This window comes from Scyliorhinus canicula, chromosome 9, assembly GCF_902713615.1.
Source record: "Scyliorhinus canicula chromosome 9, sScyCan1.1, whole genome shotgun sequence".
NCBI lineage: Eukaryota > Metazoa > Chordata > Chondrichthyes > Carcharhiniformes > Scyliorhinidae > Scyliorhinus > Scyliorhinus canicula.
Window position 1 is genome coordinate 111898286 of NC_052154.1, and position 20736 is coordinate 111919021.

Sequence of the window (20736 nt, forward strand, 5' to 3'; positions counted from 1 at the left end):
CCTTTTTGATACACCAATAACTAGCTTATCTTTTATGCGCATTGTATATTTTAGTTGATGCTGGTTCTTTCTTTCGTCTCCCCCTCATTTATAGGTACTGACAGCTTGTCAGGGATGTTGCATGAGTTCCTTCACATAATGTCTGAGTGGCCAATATCTATGTTTGAGGCACTGCTGAGAAAAGGCATCATGGGCATACATCTAGCATGGGCCACTGGACAATAGTAAAGAGTAGAAACCAAGTCAATTTTCTCTTCCTTAGTTGAGGAAGATGGAGCCAAGCATAATGTTAAGACTACTTCATTCAAGATGGTTAGGAGACTAACCCTGCTGATTAGAACAATGGATAAATGTTCTGACCTGTAAGGGCTGTTGCATTTCAGAATGTAACCTAATTGGCAGGTTTTGACTGCAGGTATATGTTAGGGTCTCAACTATTCACTGTTTTTGACAACCTGGGCAGCACGGTAGCACAACTGGATAGCACAGTGGCTTCACAGCGCCAAGGCCCCAAGTTCGATTTCTCGCTGGATCACTGTCTGTGCGGAGTCTGCACGTTCTCCCAGTGTCTGTGTGGGTTTTCTCAGGGTGCTCCGGTTTCCTCCCACAGTCCAAAGACGTGCAGGTTAGGTGGATTGGCCATGCTAAATTGCCCTTCGTGTCCAAAAAAGGTTAGGAGAGGTTATTGGGTTACGGGGATAGGGTAGAAGTGGAGGCTTAAGTGGTTCGATGCAGACTCGATGGGCCGAATGGCCTCCTTCGGCACTGTATGTTCTATGTTCTAACTTAGATAATGGCATAGAGAGCCACTTATCCAATTTTGCCAATGGCACAAAGATAGGCAGCATTTGAAGCAGTGTAGATGGAAGCATGACATTAAGAAATTTTAACAGACTGTGAATGTGCAAAACTGGCAAATGAATTTTAATGTAATTAGGCATGAGGTCGTTCACTTTGGACCACAAACAAATAGATCAGAGTATTTTCAAAATATAGAAAAGCTAGATTTGAAGATCCAGAGACTTAGGGATCCATGTGCACAGATTGTTAAAATGTCATGGACAGGTATAGAAAATAATAAAATTAAACGCTAGTCTTTATACCTAGAGCCTATCGTTAAAACAGGATTATAATTAAAATATTTATTTTATCACCATGTTTAATAAAGTTGATGAAATTAGATTATTTATTTTATGAATTATTGCCTTTTTCCTCCATAGAATATCTAAAATTATACACTGTACTTTGGTGCACATATTGGACAAAAATAAATAAAATCTATCCTTTCCAAACCAGCCTTTAATAAAATCAGCCTGCTGTAGTTCAACAGTCATCACAAATAAAGATGGATTGTCTAGTACTAGTCTCAAGTAGCATGTGCGTCATCCTCAATGAACAAAAATTAACTTAAGTTTTCTGACATCTCAGGTTTGCTTCATGTTTCTAATGATCTTTGTGGCCTTCCTTAGACCAGTGAGTTTCTCCTTCATTATTATGCAATTAGATGACTAACTACAAGAAGGGCCACTTGGTTAAAGCAAATACTTGGATACTATAATTTTAGCCACCCATGCCCCATCTAAGAGTGCAATCAAAAGATACTGCGGAACTCAACTTCACATGTCCATTTCAACAATTGAAGAATCAAATAAGCAGCTTAAGAGGCTGCAAAAAGAAAATATGTATCAGCATAACACGAAAACTAAAATTAGTGTCATCAATACAATTTTCCCATTTCATCCTCAATGTTTAGGAAGTTATTGGGCTGAATTTTCACATAGTTTACAGTAGCAGCATTTCCTGCCAGCAGAAAACACATGCCCTTTTCAGTAGCCAGCAAATTTAAACGGTTAATAATATGCAACTAGCAAACTCTGCTATTACTGAAGTGCAACAGGCAGAAAGTGTAATCTAAAAAATTTGGATTCATGTTCTGCTTCATTGACAGCAAATGGTCATACCTATTTTATGTTGGGATGGGTTGATGGGGATAAAGTATATTTAATGTACTGAAGCCAAAGGTAAAATTAGTTTCTAATTAGTCACAAGCCTAACTTTGATAATCAGTCAGCAGAACCCGTGCTCTCCCTGGACTAGAGCGACAGAAATTAGGGGAAACATCAAAGCTATCACCAAGTTGGAAAGCACAAAGCTGCTGTTAGTAATATCATCGCCACTTCTGGCTACTATTAAAATCCAACCCTTTGCATAACATCTCACTAATAATACTCTTTTTCTCGTAAGTAGTATTTTTTTTCACCCAATACAGAGCAAATCTCATAAATAAATGACTAAGAACAGGTTTCCATGTGCTTTATTTTGTGGTAGCAATGTTGTCAGCTGTTTTTTGCATCACGAGACCCGATTGAATAAATTAAACACATATAGACTGCTGCGCCATGCTCATGGCAGTGGCTATCAGGACAAAAAGATTAGTAGATTAAAGCCAATTCTAATATAGGATCAAAAATAACTGAAATAGATCTAATCTCCAGAAAATAATTATTCTTTTCTGGTAGACTCAGTTAATTTGGGGATTGTCTGACATTAATAATTTAAACAAAACAAAAATATCCTTCTTCATGGTACCCCCAAATTCCAGTCTTGGTTCCTTCTTCATTGTTAGCCCCACGATTTCCACCATGGAACCCACACCAAATTCCTACTAGTTGGGAGTGTCTTCAGTTCTGTCCCGGACTCCCAAAATGTAGCGTATCTTTTTCCTGCTGTCACTGCACTTGCTGTTTACCATGGCATAAAATGCCTTGTCCGTTACATACGTAAACTTCAGCTGTACATATGCTGCAAAATACAAAATGGAAAGCAAAGGTTTTGGTGAATATTCTTCAAATGGATGATTGGAACATGAAATTTAAGTCTTAATCCATTACCTATTAAGGGTTCAGACACAGCAGGAAGCGGAATGAGAATGAAATAGCAAATTTATTACTTAACTCCACATTCAATCTGTACAGACATCTCTGGAAATAGTGGATTAATTACAGAGTATTAAAGTTGGGGTCAGAATATGATACAAAGTTCTTGCTGTGGCTCACTGCAAGTGTTTTATGGGTATGTCAAGTCAAAAGAGAATATTCTAAGAATACAAACAGAAGATTTTGAAATACGCAACAGGTTCAGATTTTGGTAAATGGTTTACATCAAAAATAGATAGCTCATTAGAATCGATGGACAGGATTGTATCTAAGGGTGGTGGGTTGCTTTGGGGGGAAAAAAAATCCCTCAGAGATCCTGGCGTATCAGAAGGCCGCTCACAGGACCCTTTGCAGTGCGGGGACCCTTTGCAGCGCGAGTCGTATAGGCCGATTTCGCTTCTCAATGTAGATGCAAAACTGCTGGCAAAGATATTGGCCACGAGGATCGAGGACTCTGTCCCGGGGATTATACACGAGGATCGAGGACTCTGTCCCGGGGATTATACACGAGGATCAGACGGGTTTTGTGAAAGGGAGGCAGATGAATACCAATGTACGCAGGCTCCTAAATGAAATTATGATGCCGGCGGTGGAGGTAGTGGTAGCTATGGACGCGGAGAAGGCCTTCGATAGGGTGGAGTGGGGATACCTGTGGGAGGTGTTGAGGAGGTTTGGGTTTGGGGAGGGGTTCGTCAGCTGGGCGAGGCTGCTGTTTGAGGCCCCGGTGGCGTGTGTGGCCACGAACAGGAGGAGGTCGGAATATTTCCGCCTATACCGAGGAACGAGGCAGGGTTGCCCCTCATCTCCCCTGCTCTTTGCGCTGGCGATAGAGCCCCTGGCCATGGCCTTGATGGAGTCTAGGAATTGGAGGGAGTTGGTGGGGGGGGGGACCGGCTCAGCCTGATACAATTTAAGGTGCTGCACAGGGCGCATATGACCGGGACAAAGCTGAGCCGGTTTTTTCGGAGTGAGCATCGATGTGTGAGATGTTCGGGGGGTTCTGCAAACGATACCCACATGTTCTGGGCATGCCCAGCGTTAGAGGAGTTCTGGAGGGGTGCAGCGAGGACGCTATCAAAGGTGGTGAACTCCAGGGTTAAGCCAGGCTGGGGGCTTGCAATATTTGGGGTGTCAGATGAGCCGGGAGTGCAGGAGGCGAAAGAGGCCGGTATCCTGTCCTTTGCGTCCCTGGTAGCCCAGCGAAGGATTCTTCTTCAGTGGAAGGATGCGAGACCCCCAAGCGTGGAATCCTGGATTAATGACATGGCAGGGTTTATTAAATTGGAGAAGATGAAATTTGCCTTAAGGGGATCTGTGCATGGGGTTCTTCAGGCGGTGGCAACCGTTCCCCGAATTCGTGGCGGAGCGTTAGGGGATGGTCGGTAGCAGCAGCAACCCGGGGGGGGGGGGGGTATGTTTATGTTTGATTGGGGATCTATTATTGTTTATTGTACATTGCATTGTTTAGTTGTTTATTCATTTTCGCTCTTTCACTGGTCTGTCCATGGGTGTGGGCGGGGTTGTTTTTCTTCTATTTATATTTTTCTTTTCTTTTATTGATGATGTAAAAATTTTGAATAAAAATATTTTTAAAAAAAAGAAACCCGCTCATTTCCACTTTTAACTGGCATGCATTCGGAGATGCATAGGAAATTGTCTTGGAGATGTTGGCTCAGTCATTTAAATACATAGAGGCAATTAACACCGAATTTAACGAGGTGGTTGTGGCATTGGACGCCGAGAAGGCGTTTGACCGGGTAGAATGGGGGTACCTGATGGCAGTTCTGGAGCATTTTGGGATTGGACCAAGATTTGTGAACTGGGTAAAGCTATTATATAAGGAGCCGAAGGAGAGTGTCCGCACACACAACATCAGCTCGAGATACTTTTCTCTCCACCATGGGACAAGGCAGGGATGTCCTATGTCTCCCCTGCTGTTTGCATTTGCGATTGAGCCATTGGCCATCGCATTACGAAGTTCGGGAGCATGGAAAGGAATAGTGCGGGGGGGGGGGGGGGGGGGGGGGGAGGATAGAGCATATGGTGTCCTTATATGCCGATGACTTGCTGCTGTATGTGTCAGAACCGAGTGCATCGATAGGAGAAATATTGCGAGTATTTGGGTCTTTCTCGGGGTACAAGCTGAACCTGGAGAAGAGTGAGTATTTTGTGGTGTCTCGGCCGGGGGTGGGGGCAGGGATGGGGGGGGGGCTGCCATTCTGTAGGTCAGAATGTGGAGAAGGTGCGGAGCTGGGTCAGAGGGGTTGATTCCCAGTGGGTCAGAATGGAGGAGAGTTTGTGCAGGGGGTTGGGGCTGAAAGCACTAGCAACAGCGCCGCTCCCGATAGCTCTGGGGAAATACTCAGGGAGTCCGGTAATAATAGCTTCACTGAAAATCTGAAGGCAGTTTCGCCAACACTTCGGGTTGGAAGCAGGGTCAAGGGAAATGCTGATTCGGGGGAACCACAGATTTGAGCCAGGGAAGTGGGATGGAAGTTTTCGGAAATGGGAAGAGAAGGGGATTAAGACGCTAAAAGATTTGTTTCTTTGGGGTCGGTTTGCAGGATTGAGGGAGCTGGAAGCGAAGTATGGGCTGGAGCAGGGAGAAATGTTTCGATACTTGCAGGTTCGAGATTTTGCCAGGAAGGAGATACAGAGCTTCCCAGAGGGACCGGCTGGAGGAGGTGCTGGAGGAGGTGCTGACGACAAGGGGACTGAAGAAGGGGGTAGTGTCAGTGGTGTATGGAGCTATTTTGGAAGAGGATAAGGCACCACTGGAAGGGATCAAAGCAAAATGGGAGGAAGAGTTGGGAGAGGTTATAGAGGAGGGGTCTGTTGGAATACTTGACCCGTGAAAAGGTTAAGTTTGAACTGAGGGGAAGGACGGAGGGGTTCTATAAGTCATGGGCATAATTTATTATGCACTTTCATGAACTGGATAACATCGAACATTAGTTGGGGGGGGGGGGGGGGGGGGTGGGTGAGAGGGTTTGGGGGGGCCTGTGTATATTAAGGATGACTATGGGTAATCCCTGATTCCTTTTTGTCATTTGTTTATGTAAACATGCGGGCTGATGTTTGAGGTTTGTGGGAGGATGGGATCGTTGTTATTGTTATGGGGATTGACATATCCGTTGCTGCTTATTGTTGGTGGGCGTAAATTCGGGAGAAAATGTGAAAAAGGAGAATAAAAATATTTTTAAAAAACACCTAATTTAACACCCAATGCATGTATTTTCTGAGTGGTGCAAAATTTGCCAGGATCATGAGGTGAGGGCACATTGGAGAATGATGGCTCTGTAAAACTGACAGCTGGTAGGCCATTAAAGAGTGCACTGGGGACTGCCAAGGTTCCCAGGTGGCACTGCCAACTGGTAGGGGCACTGCTCGGGTGCTAGGTTGACACTGCCAGGGGGCCAAGCTGCCAATTTGTGCACTGTGGTGAGTGGGTCGCGGCGTGCTCTGCATGGGTGTGTGTGATGACCCCCTTATAGTGAGTTGGGGCTTCAGGGGGGGGTCAGGGTTGTGAGAGATCGGAATACCACGTAAAAATGGCATTCTGATCTCTCGCTGCAGTGTGGAGCTTCGGCGAGCAGAGCTCCTCGATGCAGAAAACACGGCTAAGTGCGGACTCATCTGGGAGTTCCCTGCTGTGTTAAGTAATGGGTTACAAGACATTGCAATTAGTTATCTCATTTATGTTAAGTGTTCAATGATTGTCTCATTTATGTTAAGTGTTCAATGATTGACACTGATATGTAAAGAGGCTTCAGGTGGACTCTGGAGCTTGTGATGATCTGTAGAGTTCTGTGCAGAGTGAGTTTGAACCATTAAAGGTGTGTTGGTGAAAAAGGAGCTGAACTCTTGCCTCTTCATACCATAGCATCTAGTACATGTTAACATGCTGAGGCCCCAAATCTACCCGGATATGTGATAGATAGTGGGGTGTTTCTCGGCGCTCACTCGTCATAGGACTCTGTCCCCTTTCGGGTAGATTGCGCCCAGACCTCCAGTTCAAAGGAGGCAATAGTCCCAGCACAGGGTAAATAGGCAGAGTATCAGCTTTCTGAACAATACAGAGCAAGAATGCCTCAGCGCATCAGGTCATTGCTAACATATGCAACCTCCTGGTGCAAGATCTTTTTCCCGGTCGACCAGGTGGGCAAACACTGCCTGTGGCCATCAAAGCCACCACAGTCCTGCATATCTTTGCCTCCAGGAATCTGCTAATGACATCTGTAGGATTCCAAAATCAGTTGCACACAAGTGTTTCTCCCAGGTGATCTTTGCTAGGGCCATCCACTTTACTACTAATAGGGCAAACCAGAACCAGAGAGTTTTCACATTTGCTGTAGTGGCTGGATTCCCACATGTAGAGAGTTATAACCTGCACAAACGGGACAATCGAGGTGCCCTCAGAATAGATTCCATTCCAAAATTGCTCAGCTGATCTGTGACTAATGCAAGGTTTTTGTGCATGTCTGTACAAATGTATGGGTTTCCTCCAGGTGCGCGGTTTCCTCCCACAGCCCAAAGATGTGCAGGTTAGGTGGATTGGCCATGCTAAATTGCCCTTAGTGTCCAAAAGCGTTTAGGTGGGGTTACTGAGTTACGGGGATTGGGTGGAGGTGTGGACTTAAGTTGGATGCTCTTTCAAAGGGCCATTGTAGACTCAATGGGCCAAATGGCCTCCTTCTGCACCGTAAATTCTATGATCCTATGATCCCCATTTACTCCCCCCTCCGCGTGACAAACACCTCCTCAAATGTAGCCATGAACGGCCTCCACTGAACCGTGACGCCATCCTCCCACCCTCTTCGGGAAAATTTTATTTTCTCCAATCTGAGAAACTCGTACAAATCTCCCAACCATGCTGCAACCACTGGCGGTGTGGTCAACCCCCAATTGAAAGCATATATCGCTGAGCAATCAGAGAGGTTAAGGCCACAACATCGAGCTGCTCCAGCACCTCCGACACCCCAAAGGCCTCCATCATAGGGTCCGGCTTCATCTCAACCCTACAATCCTCGATAGGTTCCTAAATACCACCTCCCAAAAGTTCTCCAACTCCACACATCCCCAGATGATATGGGCATGGTTTGCCAGACCCCTCGCACGCGTCTGCTAGCCCTGGAAAAAGCCACTCATCCAGGCCTGAGTAATAATAATAATAATCTCTTATTGTCACAAGTAGGCTTCAAATGAAGTTACTGTGAAAAGCCCCTAGTCGCCACATTCCGGCGCCTGTTCGGGGAGGCCAGTACGGGAAGTCATGAGTCATGGGAGTCCTGTGAACCCTGTACACCACCTAATTGTAAAAGACTCAGCCTTGCGCAGGAAGAGGTCGAGTTCACTCGGCGCATTACCTTGCACCATCCAAATCCCAACTCCTTCCACAACTCGTCCTCCCACTCCCACTTGATCCTTTTCACCAAGGTCATGCCCTGCTCCTCCAACCACCCATATATATCCCCAATCTTACCATTCCGCCCCACCCCACTTACAGGAGCAACATTTTCTCCAAAGGCGTATATTCCGGCAACTGAGGAAGTGAAGGCAGCTCCTTGCGCACAAAGACCCACACCTGCCAATATCTAAAATCCCACCCCCTTGGCAGCTCAAACCTCGCCCACAGTTCCTCTAGTCGAGCAAGCTTCCCGTCCGCAAATATATCCTTGACTTGCTCCAACCCTCCTCCCTTACCTCCTATACATCCCATCCCCACTCCGCCCCCCTCACCCCGGTGTAAACCTATGTTTCCCACTGAGTGGAATCATCACTGACAAATGACCCAGTTTAAAGTGCCTCCTCAGCTGGTTCCAAATTTTCATAGACGGCTCTACCATGGACTCCTCGTGTGTTTCCTTGGGGCGATCGGCAGTGGGGCTGTTACCAGAGCCCTTAGTCTTGTACCCTTGCAAGACTCCTCCTCTAACCTGACTCAGTCTGCCCCCTCCCCCCTCCCACCATTGTCTCACCTTCTCCACATTCGGATTCCAATAATAATGCGACAAATTTGGGATCGCCAGCCCCCCTTCCCACTTCTGACTTTGCAACAGAGTGCTCCTCACCCTCAGTAAGACCTGAAGTCTAAGGCATTAATTAGGTAAGCAAGTGATCAGTTGGTGAGTTGCAAGGCTCCTATTTTCTCTAAATTGGGGCAGAAATTTAAAATAGTACCGGTAAGACATTAGAAGAATCATCGGATCACTACAGTGCAGGAGGAGGCTATTCAGCCCTTTTGAGTCTGCACCATCCCTCTGAAAGAGCAGAGGCTCCTGCACTTCCCTGCAACCCCATAATGCCACTTAACCCGCATATCTTTGGACACTAATGGGCAATTTAGCTTGGCCAAACCACCTAATCTGCATATCTTTGGACTCTTCGTACTGTGTTAAATTTATAGCTTAACTACTTAAACTATTTAATATAACTACAAATTATAATTGAATGGTACTTCTAAACTTGAAACACTAATTAGTTATATAAAATACATTAAAGATTGACAAGCTAAATTCCAAACTTTGATCAATCAGGGAGAAGGAAAGTTACATCGATACTTTGTTCCAGAGGTAGTCGCATGCATTAGAGGTAGTCGCATGCATTAGATTAGATAAATCAGATTTAGTCCATGGTCAGGGAAAGCAAGGTGTGATTGTAGTAGATGTGGATATGGGGATCCAGAAAGTAGTACTGGAGGAGCCTCAGCCCTTTCACTTGTCCATTACAGGCTATCATATCAGAGACAAGGTTGCAAAGTGACCAAGGCTGAAAACTGACTACTCAAGGGTATTTGACATTTTGAAAGGATAGAAAAAAAGATCAAGGAGGTGGGGTACTTCTTTTAATAAAATATGAGATCAGAGCAGTGGTGAGAAGTGATCTTGGCTCAGAAGATCAAGATGTAGAACCAGTTTGGGTGGAAATAAAAAATAGTAAGACAAAGAAGTCATTGGTCGGAGAAGTTTATAGGCCCCCTAACAGTAGATACACTCTAGAATAGAGGACACAGCACAAAATAATTGGGGCTTGCAAGAAATAAACTGCAATAATTGTGGGTGATTTTAACCTTCATGCAGATTGGACAAATCAGGGACGAAATTCTCCAACCCCCAGCAGGGTCGGAGAATCGCCCGGGGCCGCCGAAAATCCCGCCCCCGCCATGTGCAGAATTCTCCCACCCGCAAATAGTCGGCGCGCCGCCAATCCCACCGCCCGCCTCGGAGAATGGCGGGGGCCGGCGGGAGGCTACGGGTTTCTGTGCTGCCGTTATTCTCCGGCCCAGATGGGCCGAAGTCCCGCCGACGTGGTGACGGGTCACTTCGGCGTTAATCACAACAGGTATTTAACGCCGTGAACCAGTGCTGATGGTTGACGCTGTTCATCGTGGAGGTGGGTGACAGGCCGGGGTGGAGAGAAATCACAGTGCGAGTGCCGGTGGGTTGGGGAGGGGGGGGAAGAGAGAGATCACAGAGTGCGGGTGCCGGTGGGTTGGGGAGGGGGGAGAGAGAGATCACAAGAGTGCGGGTGCTGGTGGGTTGGGGGAAGGGGGAGAGAACGAGAGGGAGATCACAGTGCGGGTGCCGGTGGGGGGGGGGGGGGGGGGGGGGAGAGAGAAGAGGGAGATCACAGCGTGCGAGTGGGTTGGGGGGGGGGGGGGGGGGAAGAGAGAGAGAGAGAGAGAGAGAGTGGGCAGAGAGAGAGAGTGGGCAAGGAGAGAGAGAGAGAGAGATCACAGAGTGCGGGTGCCGGTGGTGGTGGGGGGGGGGGGGGGGGGGGGGGGGGGGGGGGGAGAAGATCACAGAGTGCGGGAGCCGGTGGGTTGGGGAGGGGTGAGAGGGAGATCACAGAGTGCGTGTGCCGGTGGGTTGGGGAGGGGGGAGAGGGAGAGAGATCACAGAGTGCGGGTGCCGGTGGGTTGGGGAGGGGGGAGAGGGAGAGAGAGAGATCACAGAGTGCGGGTGCCGGTGGGTTGGGGAGGGGGAGAGAGAGATCACATAGTGTGGGTGCCGGTGGGTTTGGGGGGGGAGATCACAGAGTGCGGGTGCCGGTGGTGGGGGGGGGGGAGATCACAGAGTGCGGGAGCCGGTGGGGGGGGCCTCTTTTGTGTAGTCACTCTGGGAGGCGTTGATTACGTCGCCCGACGTCAGCGGGTGACACCGACGTGAATGGCGTAACGCCGCTGCTGGCCCATTTGGGCCCGGAGAATACGCGATGTTTCGCGGGGCCCGACGCCGGAGTCATCAGCACCGTTTTTGGCGCCGGGTCCCGGGCATCGCGACGGTCACCGGAGAATTTCGCCCCAGATTGGCAACGGTAGCCTTGAGGCTGAGTTCATAAGGTGTTTTTTGGGACAGTTTTAGACCAGTACATTCTGGAATCAACTAAGTAATAGGCTATTTTAGACTGGTAACGTGCAATGGGATATAATTAATCAATAATTTCCTAGTAAAAGATCATCTAGGCAAGAGTAAACACGCCATGGTAGAATTTCACATTCAATTTCAGGGTGAGAAATCTTGAGTCTGAAACTATTCACTTAGAGTAAATAACAGCAATCACAAAGGTATGAAGACAAATCTGACTAAAATAGACGAAGAAAACAGATTAAAAGTTAAGATGGCAGATAAGCAATGGCAGATATTTAAGGAGTTATACCTTAAGGAGATATAAAACTGTATACCATTAAGAAAGAAAGACTACAAGATGAAGGTACCACCCATGGTTAACTAAGGAAGTTAAGAAAGGTATCAGACGAAAATAAATGGTGTATAATGTTGCGAAGATTAGTGGCATGCCAGGAGATTGTTAACATATTAGAAATCAGCAAAGAATGATTTTTAAAAAGAAAAAAAAGATTATGAGAGTAAACAAGCAAGAAATATAAAAATAGACAGTAAGAGCTTCTGCAAGGCAGTGAGTAACTAAAGTAAACATTGATCATTTTGAGGATGAGTCTGGAGAATTAATAAAGGGAAATGAATAAATGTAAGTGTTTGAACATGCATTTTGTATCTCCAAAAGCCACAAAAAGGCATCCCATGAATAGATTAAAAAATCAAGGGGCAAAAAGAGGGAGGAACTTAAAACAATCTCTGTCACTAGAGAAAAAGTACTAGGAAAAACGAATGGAACAAAGTGGTGACAAGTTGTCTGGTATCCTATGTTCCTAAAAGAAGTGGTTGCAGATAGTGGATGCATTTGTTGTAATATTCCAAACTTCCCCAGATTCTGAGCCCCAGCCGATTGGAAAACTGCAAAAAGGACACCACTATTCAAGAGGGTGACAGAAAGCAGGAAATATAGGCCAGTTAGCCTAACATCTGTCATGGGGAATTATTAGAAAATAATACAAACAAGCAGAGTTAACATGGTGTTACGAAAGAGAAATTGTGTTTGAAAAAATCATTAGAGTTCTTTGAGGATGCAAGAAGCAGAGTGGATAAACGGGAACAGAGAAATGCAGGTTTGCAAATGTTGGTGAGGTGAGGGAAATTTAGAGAGCATAATCTGAAATGGAATTAATTGGCACCTGGAAAAATATGGTAAATAAATTACATCCACCACAAATTGGCCAGGGCAAATTGTGTTTGACTAACTTTGTTCAGTTCTTTGATGAAGTAATAAAAGGGCTAATGTTGTATATATGCATATGTAAAAGGCATTTGATAAAGTACCACATAATAAACTTGTTAGCAAGATTAAAGCCTCTTGAATTAAAGGGACAGTGGCAGTGTGCATGCAAGACTGGCTAACAGAAAGCAGAAAACATAGTGATGTCTTTGATGGGTTGGTATTAGGATCATTGTTCTTTTCGGTATACAATCGGGGACACGGGACATAATCTTAAGGTTTACAGATGACATGAAACTTGGAAATATAAAGAAAGATGCAGTGTGTTTGGATTTCCAAGAAACATTCAATAAGGTGCCACATAAAAAGTTACAGTACAAGATAAGAACTCATGGTTTTGGGGATTATATGGATAGAGGATTGACTAACAGGTAACAGATAGTTGGGATAAATGAGTAATTTTCATGTTGGTAAATTGTAACTAGTGGGTTGTCCACTTTGTAAGGAAGAGTAGAAAAGCAGAATAATATTTAAATGGACAAAGACTGCAGGACTCTGTAGTTCTTAGGGTCCTTGTTGCCATGCAGGCACAGCAAGGAAAGCATATAGAATGTTAGCTTTTATGGCTTGTTACAATTGTACGGGGCTTATGAGGCTGCACCACGAGTACTGTGCACAGTTCTGTGTCCTTATTAATGGAGAGACATACTTGCATTGGGGGCAGTTCAGAGAAGGTTCACTATGCTTATTCCTGAGATGAAACAGTTGATTTATGAAGAAAGATTGAAAGATATAGGTTGGGTCTGTAACTTATTGGAATTTTAAAAAATGAGAGGTGATTTTTATTGAAAATGATAAGATCCTGAGGGGGCTTGACAGGGTAAAAACCGAGAGGACAAATTTTCCCTTGAGGGAATCTAGAATAAAGGGACACAGTTTCAGAATAAGTGGTGTCCATTTTAATATGGAGGTGAGAAGGAATTTATGCTTTCAGCAGGTTTTTAATATTCGGCTTCCACTACCCCAGAGAGCAGTATACACTGGGTAATTGAATTAATTCAAGGTTGATTTGGACAGATTTATGATTTACAAGGGAGCCAAGGGTTTTTGGGACACAATATCAGGTTCAGGCACTTGTAGGTCAAGTACAGCCCAGGTTAGGTTCAAAGTAAAACATCTCTGCTGCTTTTTTGTGTGGATTCTTTGCATAGTTACACTTATGGCCATGACTGAAATTATAAATGAATGAACATTATCCTCACAGATGTTAACACTCAAAAAAAAGTGTTGCGTACCTTTGATTGCATCCACAACATCTGGATCAAGAGCTGGTCTGGACATGTTGAACCCACTGTTTTTGCCTTTGCCTCGAGCACAGTGTGAAGCCAGATGCTGCTCAGTATAAAAGTATTCTAGCAGTGCTCTTGTTAGTTTGCTGGGGTCACTCCTCTCAGCAGGACTTATGGAATTTAAGTTAAGGCAGCAGACTGAAATCCCAGAGCCAGGCTGCACTCCTTCCTTTTAAAGACAAGCAACAAGAAACATTAAAGAACAGTGTTTCTAAAATACATTCATGCACTTGACGACAGAATTCCAACCAGGCTATATCTCAACTTAAACGGCAAGCAATTGACTTAGGTGAATATGCACACTAAACAACTGTACTGGTTTGATAAAGAGATAAATTAGCCACTTATAGTTTAGCTATGCGAGCATAACGTGCCAAATTGTGCATTTGTCATTGTGATCATCCAAATAATGTGTTCATATTTACATATTCCCCCGTTCATATTTACATATTCACATAATAGACTTGTTAGCAAGATTGAAGGCCATGGGATTAAAGGGACAGTGACAATGTGCAGACAACAGTGGCTAACAAAAAGCAGAGAACAGCGGTGAAGGGTTGTTTTTCCAGAGTGGAGGGAAGTATATGGTGATGGTCCCAAGGTGTTGGTATTGTGATCATTGTGCTTCTTGGTGTAGAATAATAGTCTGGACCTCGGTAGACGGTAAATAATTTAAAAATTTACTGATGACATGAAACTCAATTATTGAAAAACAAGTTTAAACTTAATTGAGGACAAAATAAGCTAGTGAAATGGGTGGATATGGCAGATAAAATCCAACATTGAAACGTATGATGTGACGCTGTTTGATAGGAAAAATGAGGCGCCACAGTGCAAGCTAAGTGGTATCATTTTAAAGGTGGGTGCAAGAACAGAGAGATTAGGTGATGTTTGTGCACAGACGTGTGAAGGACGTAGGATCAGTAATAACAGAATCACTGCAGTGCAGAAGGGGGCCATTCAGTCCATCGAGTCTGCACCGACACTTCAAAAGATCAACCTACCTAGGTCCAATCCCCACCCTATTCCTGCAACTTCATCCCAATGGGAATTTAACATTGGTAATCGACCTAACCTGCACATCTTTGGACTGTGGGAGGAAACAACAGCACCCAGAGGAAACTCCATGAAGACACAGGGAGAACGTACAAACTCCACAGTTACCTGAGGTTGGAATTGAACCTGGCATGGTGAAGGAGCAGTGCTATCCACTATGCCAACCTGCCACCCAAAGCAGTTAACAAAGCAGTTAATAAAACATTTGGGATTCAATGCTTTTAAATAGGGCACAGACTGCAAAAGCCACAAGGTTACGCTGAATCTACAGGAAACGCCAATTCAACCCCAACTACTGCATTGAATTCTGGGCACCACACTTTAGGAGGGACATCAAGACTTTGGAAAGAGTACAGAAGAGATACAAAAATGGTTCCAAGGATGAGGTACAACTGGAGAAACAGTTGCACCTCTCAGAAAAGTGAAGACTAAGAGGAGATTTGATAGAGGTGATTTAATCATGGAGTGGAATTTTAAGGACCTTCCCACTGGCAGGATCTTCTGGTCCCACCAAAGTCATTGGACTTTCGAATGGTCCACTGCTTTTTATAGCCCCATCCCGGTCACAACGGGGAAGTAACATTCCACTTTTGATGACTGAGTGTTGGTAACTTGAAGGCATAGATTTAAGTTCATTAACAAAAGAACCATTGATGGCAGAGTCCGACAGCCTGAAAATAGCCACCAATGGACAAGGCTCCAGCTCAACATTAAGAATCTCTGACATGGTGTTAAAGGAGGAGATCGAACAGCCTAATAATTTGGGACACGACCAGAACATATGGGTATGGTTAGCCGGTCCCTGAGAACACCACTCACACTTGTCGTCCACCCTCGAAAAAAAAACTCATCTTCGCCTTGGTCAGATGAGCCTTGTGCACCACCTTGAACTAAGTTGAGCACAGGAGAACGTGGAGGTGACACTACGAAGAGCCTTGCTCCATACCTCCTCATCCAAAATAGGACTAAATTCACCGTCCCATTTCACCTTCACCTCATTCAATGGAGCTGAGTCCACTGATTGGATTTGGCTGTAATAATCCAAAATATATCTCCACCAGACCCAGCCAAAGAGAAAATACTCTCCAACAGAGAGGATGGTCGTCCCAAGGGAAAAGAAGGAACAGCCTTCTGCAAAAGATCACTTATCTGGAAATATCTAAACAAATTGGTCCCAAGAAGTTGAAATTTTTCCGACAGCTCCTTAAAGCTGGCAAACCTTCCCTCCACAAACTGATCCCCGACCCTCTCCAAATCCCTCCGCTCCCATGACTTAAACGTCGAGTCTAAGCCTGCTAGCACAAAGAGATGGGTTACCAAAAGAAACTGCAATAGGAGCCAACAATAACTTGGAGCTAAATTTAAAATGCTGTTTGAACTGTTTCCAGATTCTCAGAATGGACACAACCACCGGATTCTAAGAAAATCTTGCAGGGGAGAACAAAAGCAAGGCTGTTACTAAAGCACCCAAACTAGAGCCCCTTCAAGCGCACTTCTCCATTTTCTCCACACAGAACTCGGATCACTAAGCCACCCCAGTACTTTCTCAATATTGGCAGCCCAATAATTAAATAACAAATTGGGCAAAGCTAAATAACCTGTCTATTCGCTTGAGGAACACCCTACAGGTCCTTGGGGTCTTGCCCACCCAAATAAAAGAGGGCACTAGTTTGTTCACTCTGATTTGGGGAGAAAAGTGGGAATAAACAAATAATAATCTCGGGAGGACATTTATTTTAATAGTCTGCCGGCTAAGGACAGGGGGAGGTGATACCACTGCTGCAAGTCACATTTGACCCTATTACTAGACTAGTGTAATTTACTTTATGGAGCGAGGCCCAGTCGTGTGCCACCCATATTCCCAGATAACGAAAGCTAGTTCTGGCTAAGCAAAAAGGCAACATCCCCAGATAGGCCCCCTTTCTGGGACTAACCAGACTGTATTGTCTCTTGTCCAACTTCAACTTATACCCAGAGAAGGAGCAAAACCTCCTAATCAACTTCATTAACTCATCCATAATGGAACCTGGGCACATAATATATGGAAGCAGATCATCTGTGTACAAGGACATCCAATGCACCCTCCATCCCAATTTATCCCCTTCCACTTACTGGAAGATCTTAACGCTATGGCCAGCGGTTCAATTGCTAAAGCAAATAGAAGCAGAGATAATGGACAACTGTGCCCTTTACCCCTATTCAGCGGAAAAAAACCAGAGCTCAAGGCATTTGTGCAAATATTAGTCGTGGGGCCCTATATAATAAACAAACCCAAGATATGAACTTTTGCCCAAAACCAAACCTTCCACGAATCTCAAAGAGATATCCCCCTCCACCCAATCAAATGCTTTTTCGGTGTCCATGGAAACAATCACCTCCGCTTCGGGCACTTGAGAGGGGGAAAGGACAATATTAAACAGCCGACGTACGTTGGCCGACAATTGACAATCCTTGACGAAGCCTGTCTGGTCTTCCAGATCGTTCTGAAAGGCACGCTCCAACCGCAGCGCCAGCACTTTTATGAGTAATTTAGCATCTACATTCAAAAGTAAGATGGGACAAAATGATCAACATTCTGCAAGGCCCTTGACCTTTTCCAGGATCAGGGAGATAGAGGCCTGCGCAAGTGTTACGGGTAATGAATCCCAGGACAAGGAGTCATTGAACATATCTAATATTAAAGGGACCATCTGTCCTGCAAACTTCTCATAAAACTTGGCAGGGAATCCATCAGGGCCAGGATGTTTACCCGTCTACATTAGCCAAATGCAATTTATAATTTCCTCAGGGCCCAACAGTGATTCCAACTCTCCCTCTTCACCAATGGAAGGAGAACCCTTCCAAAAGCTCTGTCACGGCTGAATTCTCCTCCGGGGACTCCGATCTATAGAGATCTTGTTAGAAAGCATCAAAAGGCACATTGACCTTAGGCAAGATGAAAACCAAACTGCCACCCAAGTCTCAAATTTGCAGTCTCCCGGGAAGCTGCCTGCTGCCTCAGCTGAGCTAAAAGACGACTGGTCTTGTCCCCACGTTCATTAAAAAGCCCCCCCTCGAACATCACAGCTGGCTCCCACCTTACCTATTGATAGTAATTTAGGTTGCGTCTGCAGCTTTTCCCTAATCACCAGCAACACTGGGGTAGGGGCAAGCAAATACTGATGGTCCACCTCAAGAATGGAATTCACCAGCCTCTGTCACTCCACCTCGCAGTCCTTTCCACATATGTTTTATAGGAAATTATCTCCCTCCTGATGACAACGGAAATTACTCCCCCCTGATGACAACCTTAAGGGCTTCCCAGTTCATAGAGGGTGAGACAGACTCACTCTTATTAAATGTATATATTCCCCAATAGTGGAGAACATACGTTCACAATATCTTTTGTCTGCCAACAGCACCGTATTCTATCTCTATGGCAGCCGTTGGAAGGGACCCGTTTCGAACATCAAATCCACAGAATGTGGGGTATGATCTGAAATCATACAATTGCCAAATATCCCCCTCTTCACCCAAGAGAAGAGAGGCTTACCCACCACAAAAAAGTCAATACTCGAGTAAATCTGATGGACATGGGAAAAGAAAGAAAAATCTTTCTCCCTTGGGTGTAAAAATGCCATGGATCTGCTCCCATGGAGTCAGAGATTTTGGCTTGAATGGATCTGGAACACAATTTAAGTCCACCCCCCAATCTTGCTAACAAGATTAGCAATTTGTTAACAAAACCCGTATCACCACAATTTGCCACATAGACATTAACCAGGACTACTGAGGTGCCCGCCAAGGACTCTTGACAATCACATGCGTGCTATTTGGATCTGCCAATATCTTAGCGGCCGAAAATTGAACTCTTTTGTTGATCAGAAGTGCCAGCCCCATATCAGCATTCAAACTTTTAAGGTGAGCAAATACCCTCAAGCTTTTCACTGGGGCATTCAACCCCCTTACTTTCCAGGTAACCAACCAAATTGAGGCCTCCCACCCCTCCTTGACCTGGAGTCAGCCATTTCCACCAAGAGGGGCCATCCAACAATTACTTAGAGAGTACAGGCACCAGGCCCAAGATGGCCACCAAACCCGCTAGCAAGACAAAACAAAGAAAAATCTGGAGTCACCATCAGCAAACCATCCCTGCTCTTCACCTCACCTCCCCACCCCCACACAATGCCACAACCAAATATACTTGTACATAACAGTGAGGCGAACAAAAATTCCCAAATCCTACTTCTACTGACCCTAACCGCAAACAAAACAAAACCATTAAGCTCATTATCTAAACCCAAACTAACATAATGAGCCGCAACTGCCCCCACCACTCCACCACGTTAGTCAACTCTTCAACTAGTAGGGCAACCCCCACCCAGAGTAAAGAAAGATACTAACAGAAAAAAGACACATAGCATAAAAAAACCCTTACAACATTGTACTCCAACAGCGTGCTATATATTTCCAGTTATAGCACAAAGAACAAAATTCCCCACAATTAAGCCCTCCACCCAAATCCACCTTACAAAACATTCATCCCACACGGGAACAAAGAAATGCAAATTTGTACAAGGAACCCCAACAACTCCCCATATTCACATGCCCACAACCGACATCCAAAAACCTCACAGAAACCTCCTTCAACTCTCAGCCAGACATTTTTTTTTAAACAAAAGTATCCGCCTCCTCTGGCGCATCGAAAAACAGTATTTCACCTCAAAAGTCACTCTGAGCCGTGCCGGGTACTCCACCCCAAATTGAACTCTACTCTTATACAGGACGGCTTTAGCCTTGTTATTCGTCGCCCGCTTCCTTGCCAATTCCACACTAACGTCTTGATAAGGTCTGATAGCGTGGCCTTCCCATTTATAGTCGAGATGTTCCTTAGCCCATCTCAAGACATGTTCCTTTTCCTGGAAGTTGTGGAACTTCACAATAACAGCCCGTGGTGGTTCTTTAGGATGGGGCTTCTGTCACAGTGTCGAGTTGGCTCGATCCAGCTCAGGAGAGGATGTGGTTCCACCCTCCTCCACCATCTTCCCAAACATCTTGGAAAAATATTTTGTGGGAGCTGGGCCTTCCATTCCCTCCAGCAAACTCACAATCTGAATATTCTGCCTCCTGGCACGATCCTCCAAATTGTCCACTTTGGCCTTCAGTGCTTTACTCGCACTGGGCATCTGAAGCATCACAATTTCTAGAGGCAATCTGGTCAATATGCCCTGAGACAGTCAACTCCTCACCCTTTTTCGCAGGAACATGCGAGGCATTTACTGCCTCGCTGGATTTCTCCAATGCCAACCGAATGGGAGCCACAGCTTACGGTGGTCCTCAGATGCAACCCGTCTTTGTTTCTCGAATTCCACCACCAAGATGCTGGCAAACATCTTGGCAGTTAGTGGAGTGGCTGGTGTCCCAGGGATAACCTCTGCCATTTTCTCCACCGAGGAGCCCCGAGAAGCCTCCAACTCTGATGACCTGGGACCTCGGCACCGTGAGGCAGCAGGGCTAACCCACTGCACCATCGTGCTGCCCTATTTTATGTAAATTTGAGTTCACCAAATCTCTGTTGACTGTATCCTTATTTGCACCAAGTCCCGTTCATTCATTATTCCTGTGCTTGTTGACCAAGCTTGGTCCCCGGTTAAGCAACTTCCTGATTTTAAAATTCTCATTGGCATTTTGAAATCATGATCTTGCCTGTCCTTATCTCTATGATCTCTTCAAGACCCATAATCTTCCAAGATCTCGGAGAGCTCACCCTATTCTCATCTGAGAATTTATTGCTCCTCCTTTAGGATGCTGTTTAAAACCTATGTCTTTGGTCAAGCTTCCTA

The 20736-nt window shown here is 45.3% G+C and overlaps 1 protein-coding gene across 8 annotated transcripts in view; it reads right to left on the minus strand.

Moving 5' to 3' along the window:
* prdm11 (PR domain containing 11) overlaps positions 1 to 20736 on the minus strand; it is a 197685-nt gene that overhangs the window by 35115 nt on the left and 141834 nt on the right. The window contains exons 12-13 of one of the 8 annotated variants that reach the window (XM_038807407.1): positions 13805 to 14027; positions 2299 to 2802 (exon numbers count right to left, since the gene is read on the minus strand). The exons of the other annotated variants lie outside the window; for them this stretch is intronic. Coding sequence (XP_038663335.1) covers positions 2666 to 2802; positions 13805 to 14027 — 360 coding nt within the window. The 3' untranslated portion in view covers positions 2299 to 2665. Of the gene's footprint in view, positions 1 to 2298; positions 2803 to 13804; positions 14028 to 20736 lie in introns of those variants that run through there. 8 annotated transcript variants of the gene reach the window in all.